Here is an 18,701-nt window from a genome sequence, read left to right on the forward strand (position 1 = left end):
TGTGAGCCTCCAGTGGAAGAACCCGTCACTTGCCCCCATGCCAACCGCTGGACGTTCATTGGAAGTTCATTGGAGTTCTCTCTTCCCAGAGCTCTTGTGCTGGGTGGACACGAAGCAGGTTTTTTCATTATATGAGAAATGGTCTTTTCTGAGTTGCTGTAAGTTCACACATTACCAAAGACCTAATAATAGTTTTAATTCATCTGGACAGCAGGAAACCTGAGGTCTAATTCAGTCCCCCAGAAGACTGAATTTCGTCTTCAGAAATTTCATCTGAAAAAAATTTCTCAGTTTTTTTCCTCCCTGTATGACTTTGGACAAATCACCTCATCGTTTCGGGTGTCTCTTCGTTGCTCTTGGTGTCAGAGAGCCAGGCAAGGTGGTGGTCTCTGAGGTTCCCACAGCCTCTGACATCCCACCAGCCATGGAATCAGAGGTTCCCCTTCACTGTCCTTGGCATGTGCCCTCTCTGAGAATTTAGGTTACCTTTGTAGACTTAAAAAAAAGAGTCTAACAAGCTGTTTTCATACCACACTAGTCTGCTAATTCTAAGGAAACCTGCAAGTCTGGCTAGACTCTGCACCCAGCAAGTACTGATGTATGCTCCCTCATCTGTTATTAGCCACTGGGTGGTAATGAAATTCTGAAACAAATGCTCAGGCGCCTTTGCAGACGTTGAGGTGAACAAGCTCTTATTTGTTGTCTGCAAAGAGATCTTCGGAGTCTCTGAAGTTGTCACCAGCCCAGACCAAAGAGCCTGTTTAATAGCTGAGTGTTTTATAGGCTCTTATTGGATGATGATAGGTTTTTCCCCCCCTTGAAATCTCTGTAATTCTTGGATATCCAAGACTGCCCATTCTGGCTGAAATGTGCCTGTCATTTTAATTACAGAGACAGGAAAAGGCAACATGATGCTAAACAACTGTTGTGGAGAAGCCATGGCCAACGCAGGGAGTAGAGTAAATGCAAGAGGCCCCGTCTGGCGTCGCACTTGCTTTCTTGGCCAGTTAGGGAGCAGCAGTTGAGTTCCATGGGGAGCTGCTAAGTGGGGGGAGGTCTGCAGCTGCACCTGGACTTCCCAGATGTGCAGAAGAGCAGCAGCAGCTGGGGGCAGAATATAAAACACATGATTTCTCCAGGCTGCCATTGAGAACAGGGGCTCACCCCCATAGACAGGCGGGCACAGTGACAGCGGTAGAAACAGGGGGAGGAGCATTAGGCCTGTGGATAGAAGTGGGGCTGGATGGTTCAGCCCGCTCACCGGCCTCTGCTCGCCTCCCAGATGTTAGATAGCGCTGACATTCTCACCATTAGCTTTCCCCCCTTTGGATCGGACTCTGAAGACGGGGCCTTATTTCTGGAAAGCTTGCATGAGAATGTAGCTATAGTGGAAGCAGGAGAAGGTGCTGGTTAAAAGCACAGGCTCTGGAGCCAGAGAGCCTTGGATCTAATCCCAGCTCTACCACGTACCAGCAATGACCACGGGGAGATGACTGATGACTGTGCCTCGCTTTCCTCATCTGCCAAACAGAAGGTGATGATGCTGTTAGTACCTATGCAGAGGGTTGTTACGAGGATTAAATGAATATTGCACATAAAGTGCTTGGAACAGTTGCTGGCATGTGGCACTATTCAATAAATGCTAGTTACTATTACCAGAATGTGAGTAACATGAGGCGAGGGACTTGGACGCGTTCACAGCTGTATCTAGGCTCTTAAACAGTGCCTGACACATAAAGGAAGTCAATAAATATTTGATAGGTGGATGGATGGACAAAGAGGGACAAAGTTATCTGGGAGGAAAGAGTGGGCCCCGAGGACATCTCCAGACCTTCTCCTCAAAGTGTTTCTTAGATGAAGAGAGAGCCCGGCTGTGTGATGTAAGGCAAGAGAACTAACCTCTCTGAGCCTCAGAGGGGTTACAGGTGAAGTGACTTCATGGAGTTCCTATAAGGATTAAGCCATTTGGCCCCTGTGTACCTAAATGTTAGTTGCTGCTCTTAGAAGCCAGCCTGGACGGAGGGGCTCTGGGCAGAGCTGGGAGTGAGGGCAGTGGGGAGGAGTGAGGGGAGATTGGTTAGGAACCTGCCCCAGCTTAGAGGGGTAGGGCTTTTGGGGGGGGTCTAATGAATCCTACCCATTTACATTCTGAATAAGGAGGGCCCTTACTGATTTTCACTCACCTACCTGACTTCCACATCACTGTGCCACCCGGGACAAGTGTGAGTGGGGGTGTGGAGACAAGGGCAGGAGTACTTTCAGCATTTCCAGGAAGGGATAAGGGGGAGTCTGCTTCTGGGGGCCCCTTGGGAACCCAAGGAAAGGGAAAGAAAGGTTCCCCTGGCAGTAGGCACCCCCAAACCATGTGGGCTTCCCCCTCTGGGAGGAGAGGGGTAGTTTTTTCTCCCACTGGCAGCCAGCTTCAGTCGGAGAACAAAACTTGGGGCCCAGCACGGAAGGCTCTGCCATCACAAGGACCCCCCCAGATGTCACCTCAATTTCCCCAGGGTCACCAGGGGTAACCAGGGACCTTGAGGTTACCTGTGTGTTTATTTTCTCAGTCTGGCACCTGCCCTGGCCCATCCCCTTCTCACAATCCCTCTCCTGGGCCCCTGCCCCTGCCTCCGTCTCCACATGGGGACAGGGGGCTCCTCACAACCAAAGTAATTAGAGTGTCTATTTCTTCCTAATTTTGTAAAATAATATGGTGATTGTTTTGGGCCTTTTCATTGGTTAAATTTTATCCAAAACCAGCTTATCTAGAAAAGTACACCAGGAAAGAAGCGCATAAATCTTCCAGACTGCTGTTAGTACCCAGATATGGCTGTTTTCCGCGGGCTGGTCTGCTCTACTCTGATCCCTGCCTCCTCTAATCTCCCTGTGTTTTCTTTACAGCCGGAGGAAAAATGCCAGTCAGAGGTAAGCAGCCGTTTGCTGGTGGGTTTCCTCTTTCCCTGTCATCCATTCTTTTACCCATCTCAGCCTGGGAACAGACTCCCCAAGCAAGTAACCTTGTCCCCGGTCCTCCTTAGATTCGCAAACTGCGGCGAGAGTTGGATGCCTCCCAGGAAAAGGTTTCCGCTTTGACCACCCAGCTGACAGCGAATGTGAGTATGGACCCCGGGCCGCAGCCCTCGGGAGGGGTGGCAGCCACTGTGGCCTGCCGAGCATCAGCTCGAGGCCTCCTGGCCCAGAGCACCATGGAAGCCGCGTGGTGTCACATACGGGCTGTAGCATCGTGGGTGTGGATGTCGGCTCTGACACTGACAGGCTGTGCTTTGGGCAGGTTCTCCAACCTCTAAGCTTCTGTTTGCTCCTCTGTACTATGGGCGATGGTACTACCCATCAGGGCTGTCACGTGATCAGTACCTGGACTATATTAAGTGCTCAGAAATGTTCATTTCCCTTTCCTTTCTCTTTCTGAAAATTTTCATAGAAGGGGAAAAAAAGTGGTGGGGGAGGAAACGTAGGGTTTCACAATAAAGAGCTGGCTGCTCTGTAATTATACACAATTACGTGTTCAAGGGGCACTGCCAGCCAGCACTCAATTCAGCAATTGTTTAAGTGCCAACTATGCCCCAGGCGCTGTGGGTTCAACAGCAAAGCAAGCAAGTCACTGTCACTTTAGTGTTGTTTGTCTGGAACAGCAGAGAGACAAAACAGTTTTGCCATAACATGATAACTGTTGTGATAGAGATCCTGGGGCAAAGGTTGTGGGAATATATGGGAGGAGCACCAATCTCAGTCTCCGTGGGATAGGAGGTCAGGAAAGGCTTCCTGGAGGAGGTGACATCTGACAGATGCTGTGTAGGGGGAGGTGCATGGGGAGGACAACTTTCTAACCAAAAAGAATAACTGGTGCAAAAGCCCGAGGTGAAAGGTCATCGTGCATTTGGATGACAGGCGGGGTGGCGGGGAGAAAGAAGGAGGCACCAATGAAAGGCCATGGTCAGGGTGTGGCACAGAGGCCCTCAGCTGTTAGGTGGGAGGTTGGGCTTCCTTCTGAAGGCAGTGGAGCCCTCTCAGTGGGCTTTCAGCAGAGCTGTGGGGGGTCAGGTGCAGTGATAGGATCAGCGAGGTGAGAGTAGAGGCAGAGAGCTCCTGCCCCATCAGACCAGTCTGTAAAGGAGACCTGCGGCAGGGCTGACATGCTGAAGGCAGAGGCTGAGGTTTGGAAAGGTGCTGAGATGCCTCTGGGGCAAGACTTCCTGCCCAGGAGTGCACAGCCCAGCCTGAGGCTGTCAGAAAGCAATCTGCGTGACCCCACGGCTGCTAAGCAAAAAGCAAGCTCAAGAGGTTGTGTTCCTTAGACCAAGAAGCTTGGTCCAAATTAATATTTCACCTGCAATCTTGGCCTAGGTAATTCCTGGCTTGAACCCGATCCTACTCAAGGGAAACCATTTCCCTTTAAATTCTGCACTCGAGTGCCTTGCACGGTGCTGGCCCTTGGTTACAAGCCAGTGTCTGCTGTTACTAGTATTCATGTTTCTGAGCTCTCTCGAATTTCTAGAAATCTTAGATTTTTCTTCCAAAGCCCTGACATACCAGGCCACTGTGTGTTTTGTAATCCTCCTTTACTTTCTTTACCTCGTCCACTGTCAGTAATGCAATCAAAAGATCATCAGAAATTGATGTGAGACCTGAATTTGAGGCTTAGATTCTCTTCAGAAGAACAGCAGAGGTATCTTCCTGAGAGCAGACTCTCTATGTGCGTCACCATTTGAATCCAGAACCACCCGCAGCCCCAATAAGCCAGGGTCTCCTGGGTATAATCCCAGTGTGTGCGATCTGACGGTGACCCCTGTCCTAAGTGGTTTTGAACTACTCTTCTGCTTAAGAATTACAGCTGTTGATTGTTGCCCCTCACTAGTCTTAAAGCAGTAATTCACTTATAATGAACTTGGGTTCATTCTTCCAATGACCTCCTGCTCCGTGGGACCTTACATGGGGCCATTCGCAGCCCTGCTCTCTGTTCCAGAAGAGCCAGAGATCTCTCTTGTCTTCCTGTTCTTCTAAAGTGTGTGTTGCTCCTCGCAAACACCATTGAATCCAGTATTGTTTTAAAGTCAATATTTAGTCTTACCACATAGCACCGGCAGTGCTAACGTGTTTTATTGTCTGCCATCTTTCCCACAGGCCAAGCTGTGTTTGTTTTCCTAGGATACGCTACTCAAAGCCACCTTCCTTGGGTGTTTTTAGACCGCTGGTGTTGGCTTTCCCCGGGAGTGTGAGAATCGTGCTGGATGAGAGGGAGGGCCATTGTGTGGCTCTGAACCAGGCTCGCGGCGGCCTCAGCCTGTATTTTCGTAGTTGCATTCGTATAGCAAGTCAGTCCTTCCATTCACCAGCAAAATGCAGACCTCCAGTTCTTCAGAGCAAATGCGGTTCCTTCTGGAGCTTTGCAAGAACACTTTCTCACTGGCAGTCTTCGTGGGGTCGGGTTTATGTTTTCAGTGGAAGAGAAAATGTGAATGCCCACTGATAGAATCACGGGTGGCAGTTAGACATAGATTTGACAAAAATGGAAACCCAGTCCTTTAAATCTGACCTTGTCATTCCCTTGAAATGTAAAGATAGCCATCGTTCTTTTTTACGTCCATGCCCTGGCCCACTTCCCTCATCCACTGTGTGACTGTCTGGAATTAAATGGACTCTGGTTTGACCACGTTCTCCAGGGCAGACTACTACGTATCTCTTTATTTTAAAGTGCAGAGGCATTCTCTGTATTTTTAAGAGAGAGCAGGCACGCAGTCGGAAAGGAACAGGCTAGTCCACTTCACATGTCCATTGCCAGTGGCCCTCCTCCTGGGCCAGATCCTAGGGCTGCTGGAAGAGACTCAACTGTTGATCTTACAGATGATCTTATCCTCAGCTGTGCCTGTTTGGTGAAATATCGTGACAGAGGCCTCTGACTCACTCCTCAAACGTCTCCTCTTTAAATCACAGTGTCCCGGGCCCTCCGCACAGCCCAGGGCAGTGATTCCTCCCCCAACCAGATGTTCTGCAGCTTTCATTCTCCACTGCATGCATCCCCCATTTTTTCTGGAATTGTCCAACATAATCAAATCTCAGCTTCTCCCAAGACTCTCCAGTACCCTGCTGGTCCTTGTCCTTCCTCCTACAGCCCTCTATGTATCTGCCCATCCCCACCCCTCTGAGAACCCTATCTTGATCTCTTTACTCCAGTGTTTTGATAGTATCTTCTCATTCCCAGACCTCTTCCTTTCCTCCACACCGTTCGTTCATTCCTGGGTTTCACCTATATTATTTCATTTAATGTTCACCATAACCCTGGGAGGAAAATGAATATTGTTCCCATTTTATGAATGAAGAAACTGAGTCTACTAGGACTACATGATTTGCCCCTTCTTTATTCTTGGTTCTAACACTGTTAACCAGGACTCTCAGTCAACCAGCCAGTCTGTCACCTCCCGCTCTGTGGAAGAAGGAAGAAGTCTTGGTGTGAGAACACAAAGTTGCCTCTTGCCCTTGAAGAGGTTGCAGAGCAGGGGGCAGACGGGAAAATATCACATTTCTCAATTCTAAGACACACATTTTTCTTTTCACATTTCCACATCTTTGAAATTTGGATGCATGTTTTACTTATAATTGGCAGCATTTTAAAGAATGTCTTAGTGAGGCATAAAAGAATGGTGCCTTGTGTTCTTAAGAGAGGTTTATAAAAGTTCAGGGGGAGCCCAGAGGACAGTCATGACTCCCTGGGGGAACAGGGGAGGGGTCCTCTAAGGAGGTAGCAGATGGGCCTTTCCGTGGCTTTTTATTAACCCGGATTATAACAAGCAAAATACGCCGACCACTTTGTTCACTCGTTCTACACGCATTCTCAGTACGAGCCCCTACTGTGAGCTTGGTGTGTGATGAACAAAAGGCCATCCTGCTGTGTGGCAGAGACGCGTGAAGCAGCTCCCACAAGGGCACACGTAGTTCTCACTGTGATGCCACAGAGCGCAAAGCAGCCGCCCAGTGTGCTTGTCAGAGTAAACACAAAGGCACCAGCCCAGTCTGGGGGCGTCGTGAATGCATGAGCTGAGATCTCTTGAGAAGGATGTGCAAAAATTAGGGAGGGAGGGAGGCAGCTGGGGGGGGTAGGGGTAGGGTAGAGCACCCCAGGCTGAGGGGGAAATGTGTATAAAGGCCCTAAGGTGAGAGGAAGTTTGGGGCATTTGAGCCATGAAAGGCTTGAGTACCAACGCCAGAAAGTGCTGGGCAGCAGGGCTCAGGAGACGGGAGCGTTAGACGGGGGCTAACTCACATGGGCCTGTGAGGATTTTCGTCTCTGGTGCTTCGCACCATTTAAGCACTCCCACTGTGCAAGGTAGTGTAACTCGGGCTGTGTCTTCCCCTCCAGGCTCACCTCGTGGCAGCCTTTGAGCAGAGCCTTGGGAACATGACGATCAGGCTTCAGAGTTTGACCATGACGGCGGAGCAGAAGGTAAGGCAGAAAGGATGCGTTTTCCCCCTCCCTGCCTGGAGTTAAAAAACACCTACGTGTATTATTCTCTTTCATTCCAGATCATTGTATAGAGTTGAGAGTAGGTCTGTTGAGTGACAAAGTGAACTAGACAGCCAGGTGGTAACTTGATCCGTGACAGATATGACACAGTCCTATTTCCACTGCTGTCATGGGCTCATGCACCCACGTTGGGAATTGGTGCGACCTGGTGTTTGAGACAGAGGGTGACTAGAACTCCTTTACTTCCGATGCTCCACGGTTGGAACTTGCACTTCGGTTGAACTCTGTACAGAGGATGATTTTAGAATAACCAGTGTTTTTGTTCCTGTTCTCAGGATTCAGAGCTGAATGAGTTAAGAAAAACCATTGAGTTGCTGAAGAAACAGAACGCAGCTGCCCAGGCTGCCATTAACGGAGTAATTAACACGCCGGAGCTCAAGTGCAAAGGTAAAGGAATAGAAACAGCCTTGAGAGCAATAGCCTGCCCGCTCTAAGGAGCCCTCCTCCCCCTGACAAGGAGTGACGAAACTGCCCTGCCGGAGAGTGGGTGCCCGTGTCAGGTGCCCGATGGGTCCTGGAAGGCGAATACATCACCCACTTACTTCTGCCCTCTGGGAAGATAGCTGTTCCATCTCATCCTCTTCGATGTATCTCAAAAATGGAAGAAAATTTATTTCTATTGGCCAGTGTCAAAGTATTTCATAGCTCTTAACTTCACTAATGCTTTGATGTTTACGTATTGGTGTGGGACAGCCTGAAATGGGCTCATCTTCTGTCTGTCCAGGAAAAGATTCATGAGTGAATTGCTTTGTCCCTGTGTCACTCACTTGGGGGGCAGTGTGGGCTTGAGGATGTGTTACCTCCTGCAGCGATGGCATCACAGTAATAATAGAAGTCATAGTGACAGCTGACATTTACGACCACTCACTGTTCTGAACGCTGTATCAGTGCCTCAGTTATTAAACTGATGACCTCATTTTCTTTCCACGATCCCCTTATGAGAGCAGTACTGGGCCTCTCCACATGGTACTGGCAGGGACAGAGTTTCAGAGACAAGAGTCACTTCCTGAGGTCACGGAGCAGTTAGAAATGGAAGAGGGACTAGACCAAGTCTCTCTGCCTCTGCACTGGTGCTCTGTAAACCAGGTTGTAGGACTGGCTCTGTGCTCATGAGGAAAACTGTCTGCAAACTATTTTGGAATCACTGACATGTCAGGCAGTGACATGTGTCCGTGTCATCCTGGTACTACTGTTGTTTCAAATATCAGGCCTCCTGCAACATTGATTGACGTTAGAGTTGACATGGGAAGGATTAGCAAGAGTTGGCCAGGCGGAGTGGAGGGAAAAAGAGCGTTCCAGGAAGAAGGAGTAGCCTATGGATGGTCCCTGAGATGAGTGGGTGTGGTGTTTCCGCGGGGATGAAAGGCAGCCAGTGCAGTGAGGAGAAGGCACTGAAAACACCTATCTGGAGCTTAAGAGAGCTGGTGTTGAGGGAATTCTCTCTAGGCCTTCTTGTGCTTGTGTAAAGGAGAGAGAGAAAGAGCCCTCCTTTATTGACCAAATGGCATAGCACCCATCTGCTCAAGGACCTTAATAGCAACAGTGAGGGACAGAGGTGCTGTCTAATGGGAGACACTGAGCAGTCCTCCGGTGTGTGGACTTAGGTGTGAGGGTTATTCGCTAAGACAAAGGAATGGGCTTAAGGGAGCAGCTGCTGACCTCCTGCCTCGGGTCTGCAGGGAATGGCACCTCGCAGTCCGCAGACCTCCGCATCCGCAGGCAGCACTCCTCCGACAGCGTCTCCAGCATCAACAGCGCCACCAGCCACTCCAGCGTGGGCAGCAACATAGAAAGTGATTCGAAGAAAAAGAAGAGGAAGAACTGGGTGAGTGTGCATCCAGACTAGCAGAGTCAGTCTCGGAACTGGCGTCCCCCCGGATAAAGCCCAGGCAAGCTCTTAACTTCCCAACATAGAGCTTCAGTTTGCGGATAGCTTTCTACTAAAATCAATATGGCGCTCAACCAAACATGAGGGCTTATGGAATCACCACCACCTGACAGTTTTTCTGTTCATGAGACTTTATGTGAAGTACTCATCTTTCATTTCGTTTATGTGTCATTTCTTCCTCATCATCTTTTGGCCAGAAAGTTCCAGGTACTAGAGCAAATGTACTCTTAAGTGGTTTCTTTTTAGTTCCAAAGTATATTTTGGAGTGTTATCACTAATTATCCATTGTTAATCGTAATCCTTATCTATTTATTTACACAATCACCTATGATAGCCCTGGACCACCCTTCTCTTTGAGAACTTTGGACCACGTCCTCTAAGTAAAATTTTTGCCCTGGCGATGTTAGCAGTCAGTGAATGGTTCTCCGTTTGGAGGTTGGTGTACCTCAGAATGGCAAGTCCAATAGGCCCAGTCTCCAGTGCAGCGTTTCTCCGTGTTTCCATGACCCAGTGTGCTCCTTTGCTTCCTATTCAGCGACACCTTGAACAGTTCTTCCCATTCCCCTGGGGCAATTCCACTCCTCCCTCCCCACCCGACCTCTGGTTCTGCTGTCAAGGCCATGGAATTCCGATGGACGTTTGCTGCTCCCTGTTTGCAGTGCACGTGGAACTGAAGTTGGCCAGGACTCAAAGGGCCTCATTTGTCTGTGCCAGTGGCATCGTGTTTTCATAGCAGCTTTAATGTCTTCATTCATTCCATACACTTATCGCTCATTTTGTGTTATCTTGGATGGGTGGCGAGGTCTGGTGATAGGGGAGTCAAGGATTCAGTCATTTTAATTCTTCATGACCTGTCCCGGAGGCAAGCTAACAGGCTAGTCTGGTGTGACCCTCTCATCATTCTGATGGAGTTTTTTTCTTTAAGTTACTAATGGCTTTTAGTCGACTCATTTGCTAAGATTTCAACAAATAGAATTGACTCATGTTGCTGTTTCTAATACACTGTTGATAACTATGATCTGATTTGGTTATCAAAGTGGTGAGAGAGAATTCTGTTCTATGAAAAATCGTGGCTATCCATTTTCTTTGGTTTAAGAAATAAAACTAATTTATTTTGCCTTAAAGGTTTCTCTTGGTTATCATTGCAATTGGGGAGGATGGGTAATTTTCATCCTCAGATAATCCCAAAGTTTAGTTCTGTCTAAATTCTGTAATCTCCTCTTCCACCTGGCTATCACCAAAGGTGGAGGCAAGGGTATAGGTTGGTGGCTGATGTGCCAAATGCTTCTGTGTCTGTAACTACTCTCTCAAAATATGATCAGAAGTAGGAATACAAAGTACAAGGTGGACTCGCCCACGAGCTGGACAGAGTTAGTTTGTTATGGGTAAAATCTTGATGGGAGAGAAATTCCATTAATTATTTCAGAATGGCCCATTTTCTGAATTTCTCAATGGCAAAGAAAGCCCTCGGACCACGTTTTCCGAAGAAAAAAGGACTTTAGGAAAAGGAGGTTGCTTTTCACAAGACCTTTTTTCAAGACATAGCTTTACTTTCTGGCCTAAAAGATTACATGCTTACCATGATTTTCAGAAGAGACGTGCACTTTAATTCTTTATGGTCTCGTTAGAATGTTGAGGCCCATCTCATGGTTTGGGCAATTTGTGATACACCAGTGTCTTTCCCCCAGGATGATGAATAAATTTCTTTTTAAATATCTATTTATTTATTTTTTTTAGTAACACAGCGAGGTGTCTGACTCCCTGCTCACTGTGTTATCTCGTGTGTATGCGAGGATAGTGGGGGCCCCTGAGTGCCCGTGTCAGGGAGCTCTCCAGTGTGGAGGGACTAGTGCAGTAGACTGCCCTTCCTTGCTGAGAAGAAAAGACGCCCCCCCCCCCCAAATTAAGGCATAGAGAGGGGACTAATGAGGGACAAAAGGGTGAGGAGCACAGGTGGGGGAGACAGGTATTCCAACCAGACAGAGAAGCTGGAATAACTCAGATCGTTGGGACTTCCAGACTCGCTATTCTTTCCCTTGCATCACAGAGGAAGATACCCCACGTGCTTCAAAAGATTTGTGATCTTACTTAGAAACCTCCTCTCTGTGTGGTGTTTATAATTAGCCATGTCATGCCTGAAAAGTCCGAAGCTTTCCCCATCACTGGCTTTCTCTGTTAAAAATTGTCTTTTTTCCTTCCCCTCCCCCATTTTTGCTTGCGTTTTCCCTGGCAGGTCAATGAGGTAAGCAAGTCTGTTAATATCAGATACCAAGCTAACCCATCCATTGATATGACTAACTTCATCCGCATCCCTCACCGCGTCTGAGCATCCTGCTTTGTTGCTGTGTAACCTCATCCTCCTGACATCCACCTGCTGAGCCAGGCTCTGTCTTGCTGTTGGCATCTAGTCTTGAACCCAGAGTAGGCATGGAATGGTACCCACAGGTCCAGTCCTTTGAGCTGTCCACGCCAGATAACTTTTCTTCCCTTAATGCCACTGATTGGAGAGAGCTGTTGGGAACTTTTTTCATGGGTGGGAAGAAAACGTGGGAGAGATAATTGCCCCTTTGCCTGCATGGTCCTGTTTTGCCAAGGCTTACGTGCTGGTCGCAGCCCCCGCCAGGCTGACGGTCTTGTCTGTTCAGTTACGCAGCTCCTTCAAGCAAGCTTTCGGGAAGAAGAAGTCCCCCAAGTCAGCGTCCTCTCATTCAGACATTGAGGAGATGACGGATTCTTCTTTGCCTTCCTCGCCAAAGTTACCGCACAATGGTTCCACGGGCTCCACTCCACTGCTAAGGAACTCCCAGTCCAACTCTCTGTAAGTCTGTCCGTCGGGGTCAGATAGCCTCTCTCTCACACAGGAGTAGCCAGGAGTCCTGTTGTTATAACTGCTCCTCGGGATCCTTGATGTCTTACCTTCAGAGGACCATGCAGGTCCCTTCGGTGTTTTTGGACTGGGGAGGTGGAAAGGGAATGGAAACCTAGGTTTTTGTTCTGGTGGCCTATCCCTGTGGCTAATCAGTTAGTAAGCTGGTGTCAGGCAGGTTGCTTAACCTCTCTTGGTTTCCATTGCTTTGTCAAATTGGGGTAACCGTTGCCTACTTATCCTCTCCTAAGGATTGAACAAGAGAAATGGGTATAAAGGAGCTACTATGATCATCTGCCGTGAGGTGGAGGTGATGTTGTAAGAGTTGGCTATTTTTGCTGAAGTTCTGGCTCATTTGGGGGACAAGGCTCGGAGTGATTACCCAGCTCTTCTTTGATTGCGATGCAGTGTTGGTTCTCTGAGGTCAACACACAGAAATTGGAAGTTTTCAAAAATGGAGAGATTTGGTGACAATTCTCTTTTCCAAATGGTCTGTATTTTGTAATATGACCCATCCCCCTGAACTCCCCTAGTAATTTTAAATGAGTCCATTCGTTCAGAGCTCTTTGGGAACACAGCTGGTTCCGTGAAGGGAGACACGTGTCTACTTTCTTGGCGATGGCCCAGGCACTGTTCCCCTCAGTGATGGGTTGTGTAGACGGGGCAAGTCATCTGTTCTTGCCCAGCCAGCCGCCCACAATTTCCACTGAGCACCCACTGGTCATTCTCCATCTGAAAACATCCTGTGCCCCTTCTGACTACAGAAGGCCCAGATTCTAAGGGCAAGAACATGTCAGGAACGGCTTGGGATGGACCCTGGTGAGGACCTAGGTGTCAGCTTTTAGAAGGTGGCACAACTGGCTTCCTACAGCGATGGGAAGGATTGGCCCTGCCCCCCGAGGCTGACTCCCTTTAGAGACCAGGCCAGGAGTGAAAGAACTGAAGCGAGATTGTCTGCAAGGACAGTGATCCCGCAAGATGAGACAGCGCCTGGGAGACGAGGGCCACTGTGCCTGGGGTTCACATGGCCACTGAGCTAGAGTAAGACAAGGGAGTGGGGTGGCTGTGGACACCTCAGTTTCCTCGTTGGTAAGTATTGGATTCATTACATCTACCTCACTGGCATCTGCTGGGTGAGGGTCAAGTCAGAGACTGTGTGTGAAGGGCTTCCTTCCTCCTGTTCCGCCTCCTTCATTTCAGGAGGCCAGGTCTGTGGAGCCCTCCCTGAGTCCCCTCACCCAGCCAGCCAGCCTGCCGAAGATGGCAGCTACACGGGGGTCCCAAGGCCAGCTTACGTCGTGGGTGCAGGGAACGAGGGCGAGAGGATTGGCCAGGTCTTTGTAGCACACCAACTGCACAGACCCCACGGAAGATGGGAAGAGGAGGAGGAAACAGAGCACAGGCCCCTGACTTTTTAGCGACCCTACCCACCAGTGAAGCATGGCCTTCTGGGGCCTCCGTTTCACTTAGATTCGTAGCTCCTCTTCCCTCGGGCAGCACCTGATGAGAGGGTGGCCACGAAGCCATGCACTTGCATTACAGGTGCGGGTAAAACTTGAGCAGGGGCTGGGAGAGGAGCACTGAGGACTGGACCTCAGTGCCCACCCAGAGCCTTGTGCTCTTCTGTGAAGGGTGAGTCCAGTCACCCCCCTCACCCACCCTGCTCTGGCCCACTTCCTCTTCTTTGAATGCTCTAGTCACACTCCCTGCCTCTAACCTTTGCCCTATGCTGGCACACTTTCCCCCAAGACACTCATTCCTGCAGGTGTTCCTGCTCAGTGTTACCTAGTTACTAAGGCTTTGCCTGTGCATCGTGCAAAAAAACAACACCCCCTCCACCACCCCACACACCCTACCATCCCCTCTGCTCCCTCCCATTTCATTTATTACCATTGCAGATATCACCAACCCGTTATGTATATTTTTCTTTGTTATTTTTCCTTTGTCCACCACCGCCACCCCAAAATCTACAGTCTAAGTTCCATGGGGGTAGCTATTCTGTTGGATTTGCAGACGTTCAAGTATTAGGTGGAATGAATGAGTGGCGGTTGTCCTGAGTGGATTTGGGTTATATTCTGGAAGAAAAGTTGAAAGCACAGTGTGACATTTGAGGCGCCCAAGAGACATTCCCATGGAGGCGCCGGCCAGCCTAGAGTGTGTGGAGGTGCAGATTTGGGTGACGTGGGCTCGTCGCCGGTATTAAAAGCTGGGAAGCTAGAGGGGTTCTCCCAGGGGTCGAATGGAGATGCAGGAGAGCCAGAGGGGCAAGTCCTGAGCTCTGGGGCACTCTGCTATTTGAGGAAGAGACAGTGGAGCAGCCAGGGAGGTGGGAGGGAACCCAGAAGCAGAGAGAAGACCCTGTTTGGCGGAATCCCAACCAGGCCCAGTGCCTCTGGGTGGCCGGCCATGTGGAAAGAAGAGAGGCAATGATGCAGTCGGCCATCGGGGCTCCAGCGACCACCTCGAGACCTCTCCCTCCAAACCACTTTCCCCACAGGGCTCGGGCGGGGCAGACTCTTGGCTCTCCAGTGCCTTCTGGGCATTCCACAGTGTCCGTGCTCAGTGGAAAAGTTTGTGTTTGGTTTACTTTTCCAAAGGGCGGGCAGAGAGCAAATGCCTCTTCCCAACCTTAAAGCATTTGTAAGAATGTGCAGATCGACATGTGAGAGAGAGTTCAAAGAAGAAACCAAAGGCAGAGGAGTCTGGACTTAGAACAGGCCCCACCCAGTGGGCGAAAGGAATGGCGCTGTGGGAAGGCAGTGTTTCCCACACCCGAGAGGCATTTAAAATTAGGTATGTCACCAGCCCTGCCTTCTGGACAAGGCGGCAGGAATGTGCTGGAATAACATTTTAGGGATTGAATGGAAAAGATATGCATGTGGTTGCTTTAGTGAGTAGTCCATAAAGTGAACTTCTGAGTGCCTACTGAGTGCAGGGCATGACCTGTTATCAGTGACATCACAGAAGTCAAATGTGGAAAGGAACTGAGGGGGAAGGGTCTGCTGTGGGCAGTGGAGTTAGGGTCTACCTCTTGGAGCTGCTGCAGAAGGCTTTGTTTTCAACATCATCCCTGTTGTAGGGCAGCCCTCCTGTGGGGCAGTTTGTTTCTGAGACCTGGCCCATGTGGCGGCAGTCAGGAGGGCCTCCTGCAGTTACTCCCAGCACAGACTTGCTTCATTCTGGTTTGCGACCCTTTGTAGAATCATTGGCCGAGCTTTGCAAAGTTACCCATGCACTACATTCCACAAAGTGGGTGGGTGCTGGGGAGTCTGTGTGTCCCTTGATGAGAAAGCTTTCTAGGGAAGAGGTATTAGAGCAAAGGGCCTTGCTGTGGAGCAGACGGACCAGACTGGCAACGGTGTGAATCAAAGCCAGCTGCTCTCTGCAGAGGATTGGAGCTTTCAGATCTGGGCGGGGCATGGGTGGGCTAAGACCAGAGTGTCACACTGGAATAGAGGTCAGACTTCATACTCCATTTAAATCAGGAAACTATAGTTCTCTCAATAACTAGCTTTTGCAAGCTCCCCTTGCAAAACTCCCATACCAAAAAAAAAAAAAAAAAGCATGACCATAGTTAAACCTTACAAACCCTGGCTATTCAAAGCAGAGCTGAGGGGCAAAGGGGTGATCTGAATTCTAAAGATATTTCTGTCTCTCCAGCCCTTTTAGTCCCAAATCTATTGGCCTGAGTTCTTCAGAGGTATGAAATGGGAATAATGACATTTTCAGGAGTACCCTAGAGGTTTCAGAAGATTTTGAAGCAGAGACGTTTCCTTGGCTGCTGAAAACTCTTAACAGTAGGAGGAGGTTTTTACTCTCTGTATCTCTCAAGTCACACAGTTCAGGTGTAGGTCAAGAAAGCAGCAACAAAAAAGATTTGGCTGTTCGGGTGTTGATTTTTCTTCTAGCCATTCTGCCCCCCAAATACAGTTACATGTCTTTTAACAGTTATAAATGGTTTTTCTTTGGAAATTAACTTTTCCACACCCTCACCCAGTCTTACAGGTCAGGTTTTGCTTGGCCCCACGTCCAGCACTTGGGTTTTATAGAACGGGCTTGCATGATTGTTTCTGTGGAGACCACACAATCACCGTGCCTTTTGGAGATAATCGGCTTCAGCTTTGTAACTTTATGAACCTGGGGTTGTTTGTTTCACTTGTTTCTTCTTCTTTTTCCCCCCTTAGTCCAAGAAAGTCAACGCTTTTTATTCTGAATCACCCCTCACCCCAGATTCTATGATCTTAGAAATCAACAGAACTTGTTTTTAGTAGAAAACAAGTCTCTTTGACATTACAGTTCCTCATGACCTTGATGATCTTCCACTCTGGGCTGACTTGCCAGGTATCTGAAGAGCAGACATCACCAAATCAGGTCAGGAACCCAGCCTAGAAGGGTCACCTCTTAAGAAAGAAGGACTCAGCAGGGTTCCACAGTCTCTTGCTCTGGGAGTGCAGCTGGGAAAGAAAGACAACCAGTCACACTGTTGCATACTTTTCAGATAAAACCTGGGCTTCTTGCCCTGGCCAGGTAGGTCAGTTAGTTAGAGCATAGTCCCACTATGCCAAGGTTGCAGGTTCAATCAGGCAGGTTCGATCCCTTGTCAGGACACATACAAGAAGTAACCAGTGAATGCACAAATAAGTGGAATAACAAATCAGTGTTTCTTTCTCTCTCTCTCTCCCCACCCCCCACCAAAAAAATCAATTAAAAAAACCCAAACTTTGGCTTCCATGCCAGGTCATCCGCTCTGCTCTCTAACTGAGACCTTTCTCTTCCTTGCCATGAGCTTTTAAGCAGTTTTGCACGTTACGAGAATGAAAGAACGTAACTCTCTAGATGCTTAAGGGAGTGGGTTTTAGTGACTAACAGGACTAACTCTTTCCACCCCGTCTTTAGGTTGTTTTCTTTTTATGGCCTATAAAAATCACCCCCTCAGCTGCCTGACCCTGGACTATTTAATCTTTAAAACAGACAGTTGACCTCGTTTCTCTGAGTGGTTTTCGATCCCAGGGGCCATGTGGTATCATTATCGAGGCCCAGCTGTGTACATATTGGCGGTGGGGGGGTGTGGGGGTGCCAAACTCCCAAGGTTACTACTCCCTTTTCTGGCTCTGTTTATCCTTAGATTATTGGAGTTCGGCTAAAAGGCACAAAACAAAACATCGCGATTGCCAGGTCTCCACAAAGGTAGAGTGTAGAAAGCCATAAAATCTGTGAATTTCAGGTGCTTTTGATAGTATCACCTCCAGGAAGCAGGGGGCAGCTGGTTATACAGGGTTGCTGCTGAACAAACCTGATGATGGACATGGACCATTGGTCAGTGGAGGTCTGAAAGGACATGAACTCAGAGCTGCCTTTGTCAGTAACATTCCTTTCCCTAGAATTTCAGAGTGCATGGATAGTGAGGCCGAGACGGTCATGCAGCTCCGCAACGAGCTGAGAGATAAGGAGATGAAGCTGACGGACATCCGCCTGGAAGCCCTGAGCTCTGCACATCAGCTCGACCAACTCCGGGAGGCCATGAACCGGATGCAGGTGAGAGCCCCGGAGCGCAGGTGAGGGAGCCCAAAGCAGGCCAGGACGGCTTGGCAGATAGATGGCTTCTCCCCGCCACACTCCAAGGCTGCATCCGAACCTGGTGGCAGCCCTCTGCTCTCCTAGCCTTTTTCTCTTGTCAGGCCCTCCCATATATTATTCAAAGAACAGCCTTTTAAAAGTATAGAGTAATCCTGTTCCTCCTTCATGCAAGACTTTCAGTGGCTCTGCTGCTTCTCCTTGATGTGTCGCAGGCTCCTTCACCTGGCTTTCTACAGGAGCCTTTTCACTCTTAATCCCAGTCCACCACCGCAGCAACTCCGCTTTCCAGACTCTTCTCACTGGCCGGCAGAGCCACTGACTGCACCCTTTGCATGCCCAGGAATTTGTTCCATGGTGCTCCTCCACCAGGTGTCTTTCTGCACATCTACAAGGACCCTTCCCTTAAGGCACAGCCTCATGCTGCTTCCTCTGGGAAGCCCTTCGAAGTCCTGCCGCTAGAAGTTGGGGGCCTCACCTGAATCCCTGTGAATCTGTCCTTACAGCCCCTTGCACCCTCTGCCTTAGATTGAAGGCATTTGGGTCTGCTGAGCTATTTTTTGCATTCCTTTCTCTGGATATAGCACCAACACTCAGCACATAGTAGGTTCTTTATAAGTACTCATAGAATGAAAGACCTCTGTGGGTTCTTCTAAATTTGACTTCCCTGAGACCAGCATTTCCCAGAAGAGGTTCTGTGGAACACTCCTTCAGTGAGAGACTCTGAAAGATCAGCTTCTTGGTCAGGCACCTTTGGGGAAGGCTGCCCACTCATGTCCCTCTCAGATTCACAGCGCACGGCAGCTCATGAAGGGATCTGAGAAGCCCTGCAGTAAAGA

At 49.1% G+C, this 18,701-nt stretch overlaps 1 protein-coding gene across 5 annotated transcripts in view; it reads left to right on the plus strand.

Moving 5' to 3' along the window:
* NAV2 (neuron navigator 2) overlaps nt 1-18,701 on the plus strand; it is a 370,498-nt gene that overhangs the window by 326,877 nt on the left and 24,920 nt on the right. For 4 of the 5 annotated variants that reach the window (XM_037040376.1, XM_037040372.1, XM_037040375.1 and 1 more), the window contains 8 exons: nt 2,896-2,919; nt 3,033-3,107; nt 7,370-7,453; nt 7,810-7,921; nt 9,214-9,359; nt 11,656-11,664; nt 12,068-12,240; nt 17,670-17,823. In XM_037040376.1, the coding sequence (XP_036896271.1) occupies nt 2,896-2,919; nt 3,033-3,107; nt 7,370-7,453; nt 7,810-7,921; nt 9,214-9,359; nt 11,656-11,664; nt 12,068-12,240; nt 17,670-17,823 (777 nt within the window). The remainder of the gene's footprint in view (nt 1-2,895; nt 2,920-3,032; nt 3,108-7,369; nt 7,454-7,809; nt 7,922-9,213; nt 9,360-11,655; nt 11,665-12,067; nt 12,241-17,669; nt 17,824-18,701) is intronic. The other variant, XM_037040374.1, reaches the window with a different exon arrangement.

The sequence above is a fragment of the Sturnira hondurensis genome, unplaced genomic scaffold (genome assembly GCF_014824575.4).
Source record: "Sturnira hondurensis isolate 20B ecotype Veracruz unplaced genomic scaffold, ASM1482457v3 Scaffold0002638, whole genome shotgun sequence".
NCBI classification, from domain to species: domain Eukaryota; kingdom Metazoa; phylum Chordata; class Mammalia; order Chiroptera; family Phyllostomidae; genus Sturnira; species Sturnira hondurensis.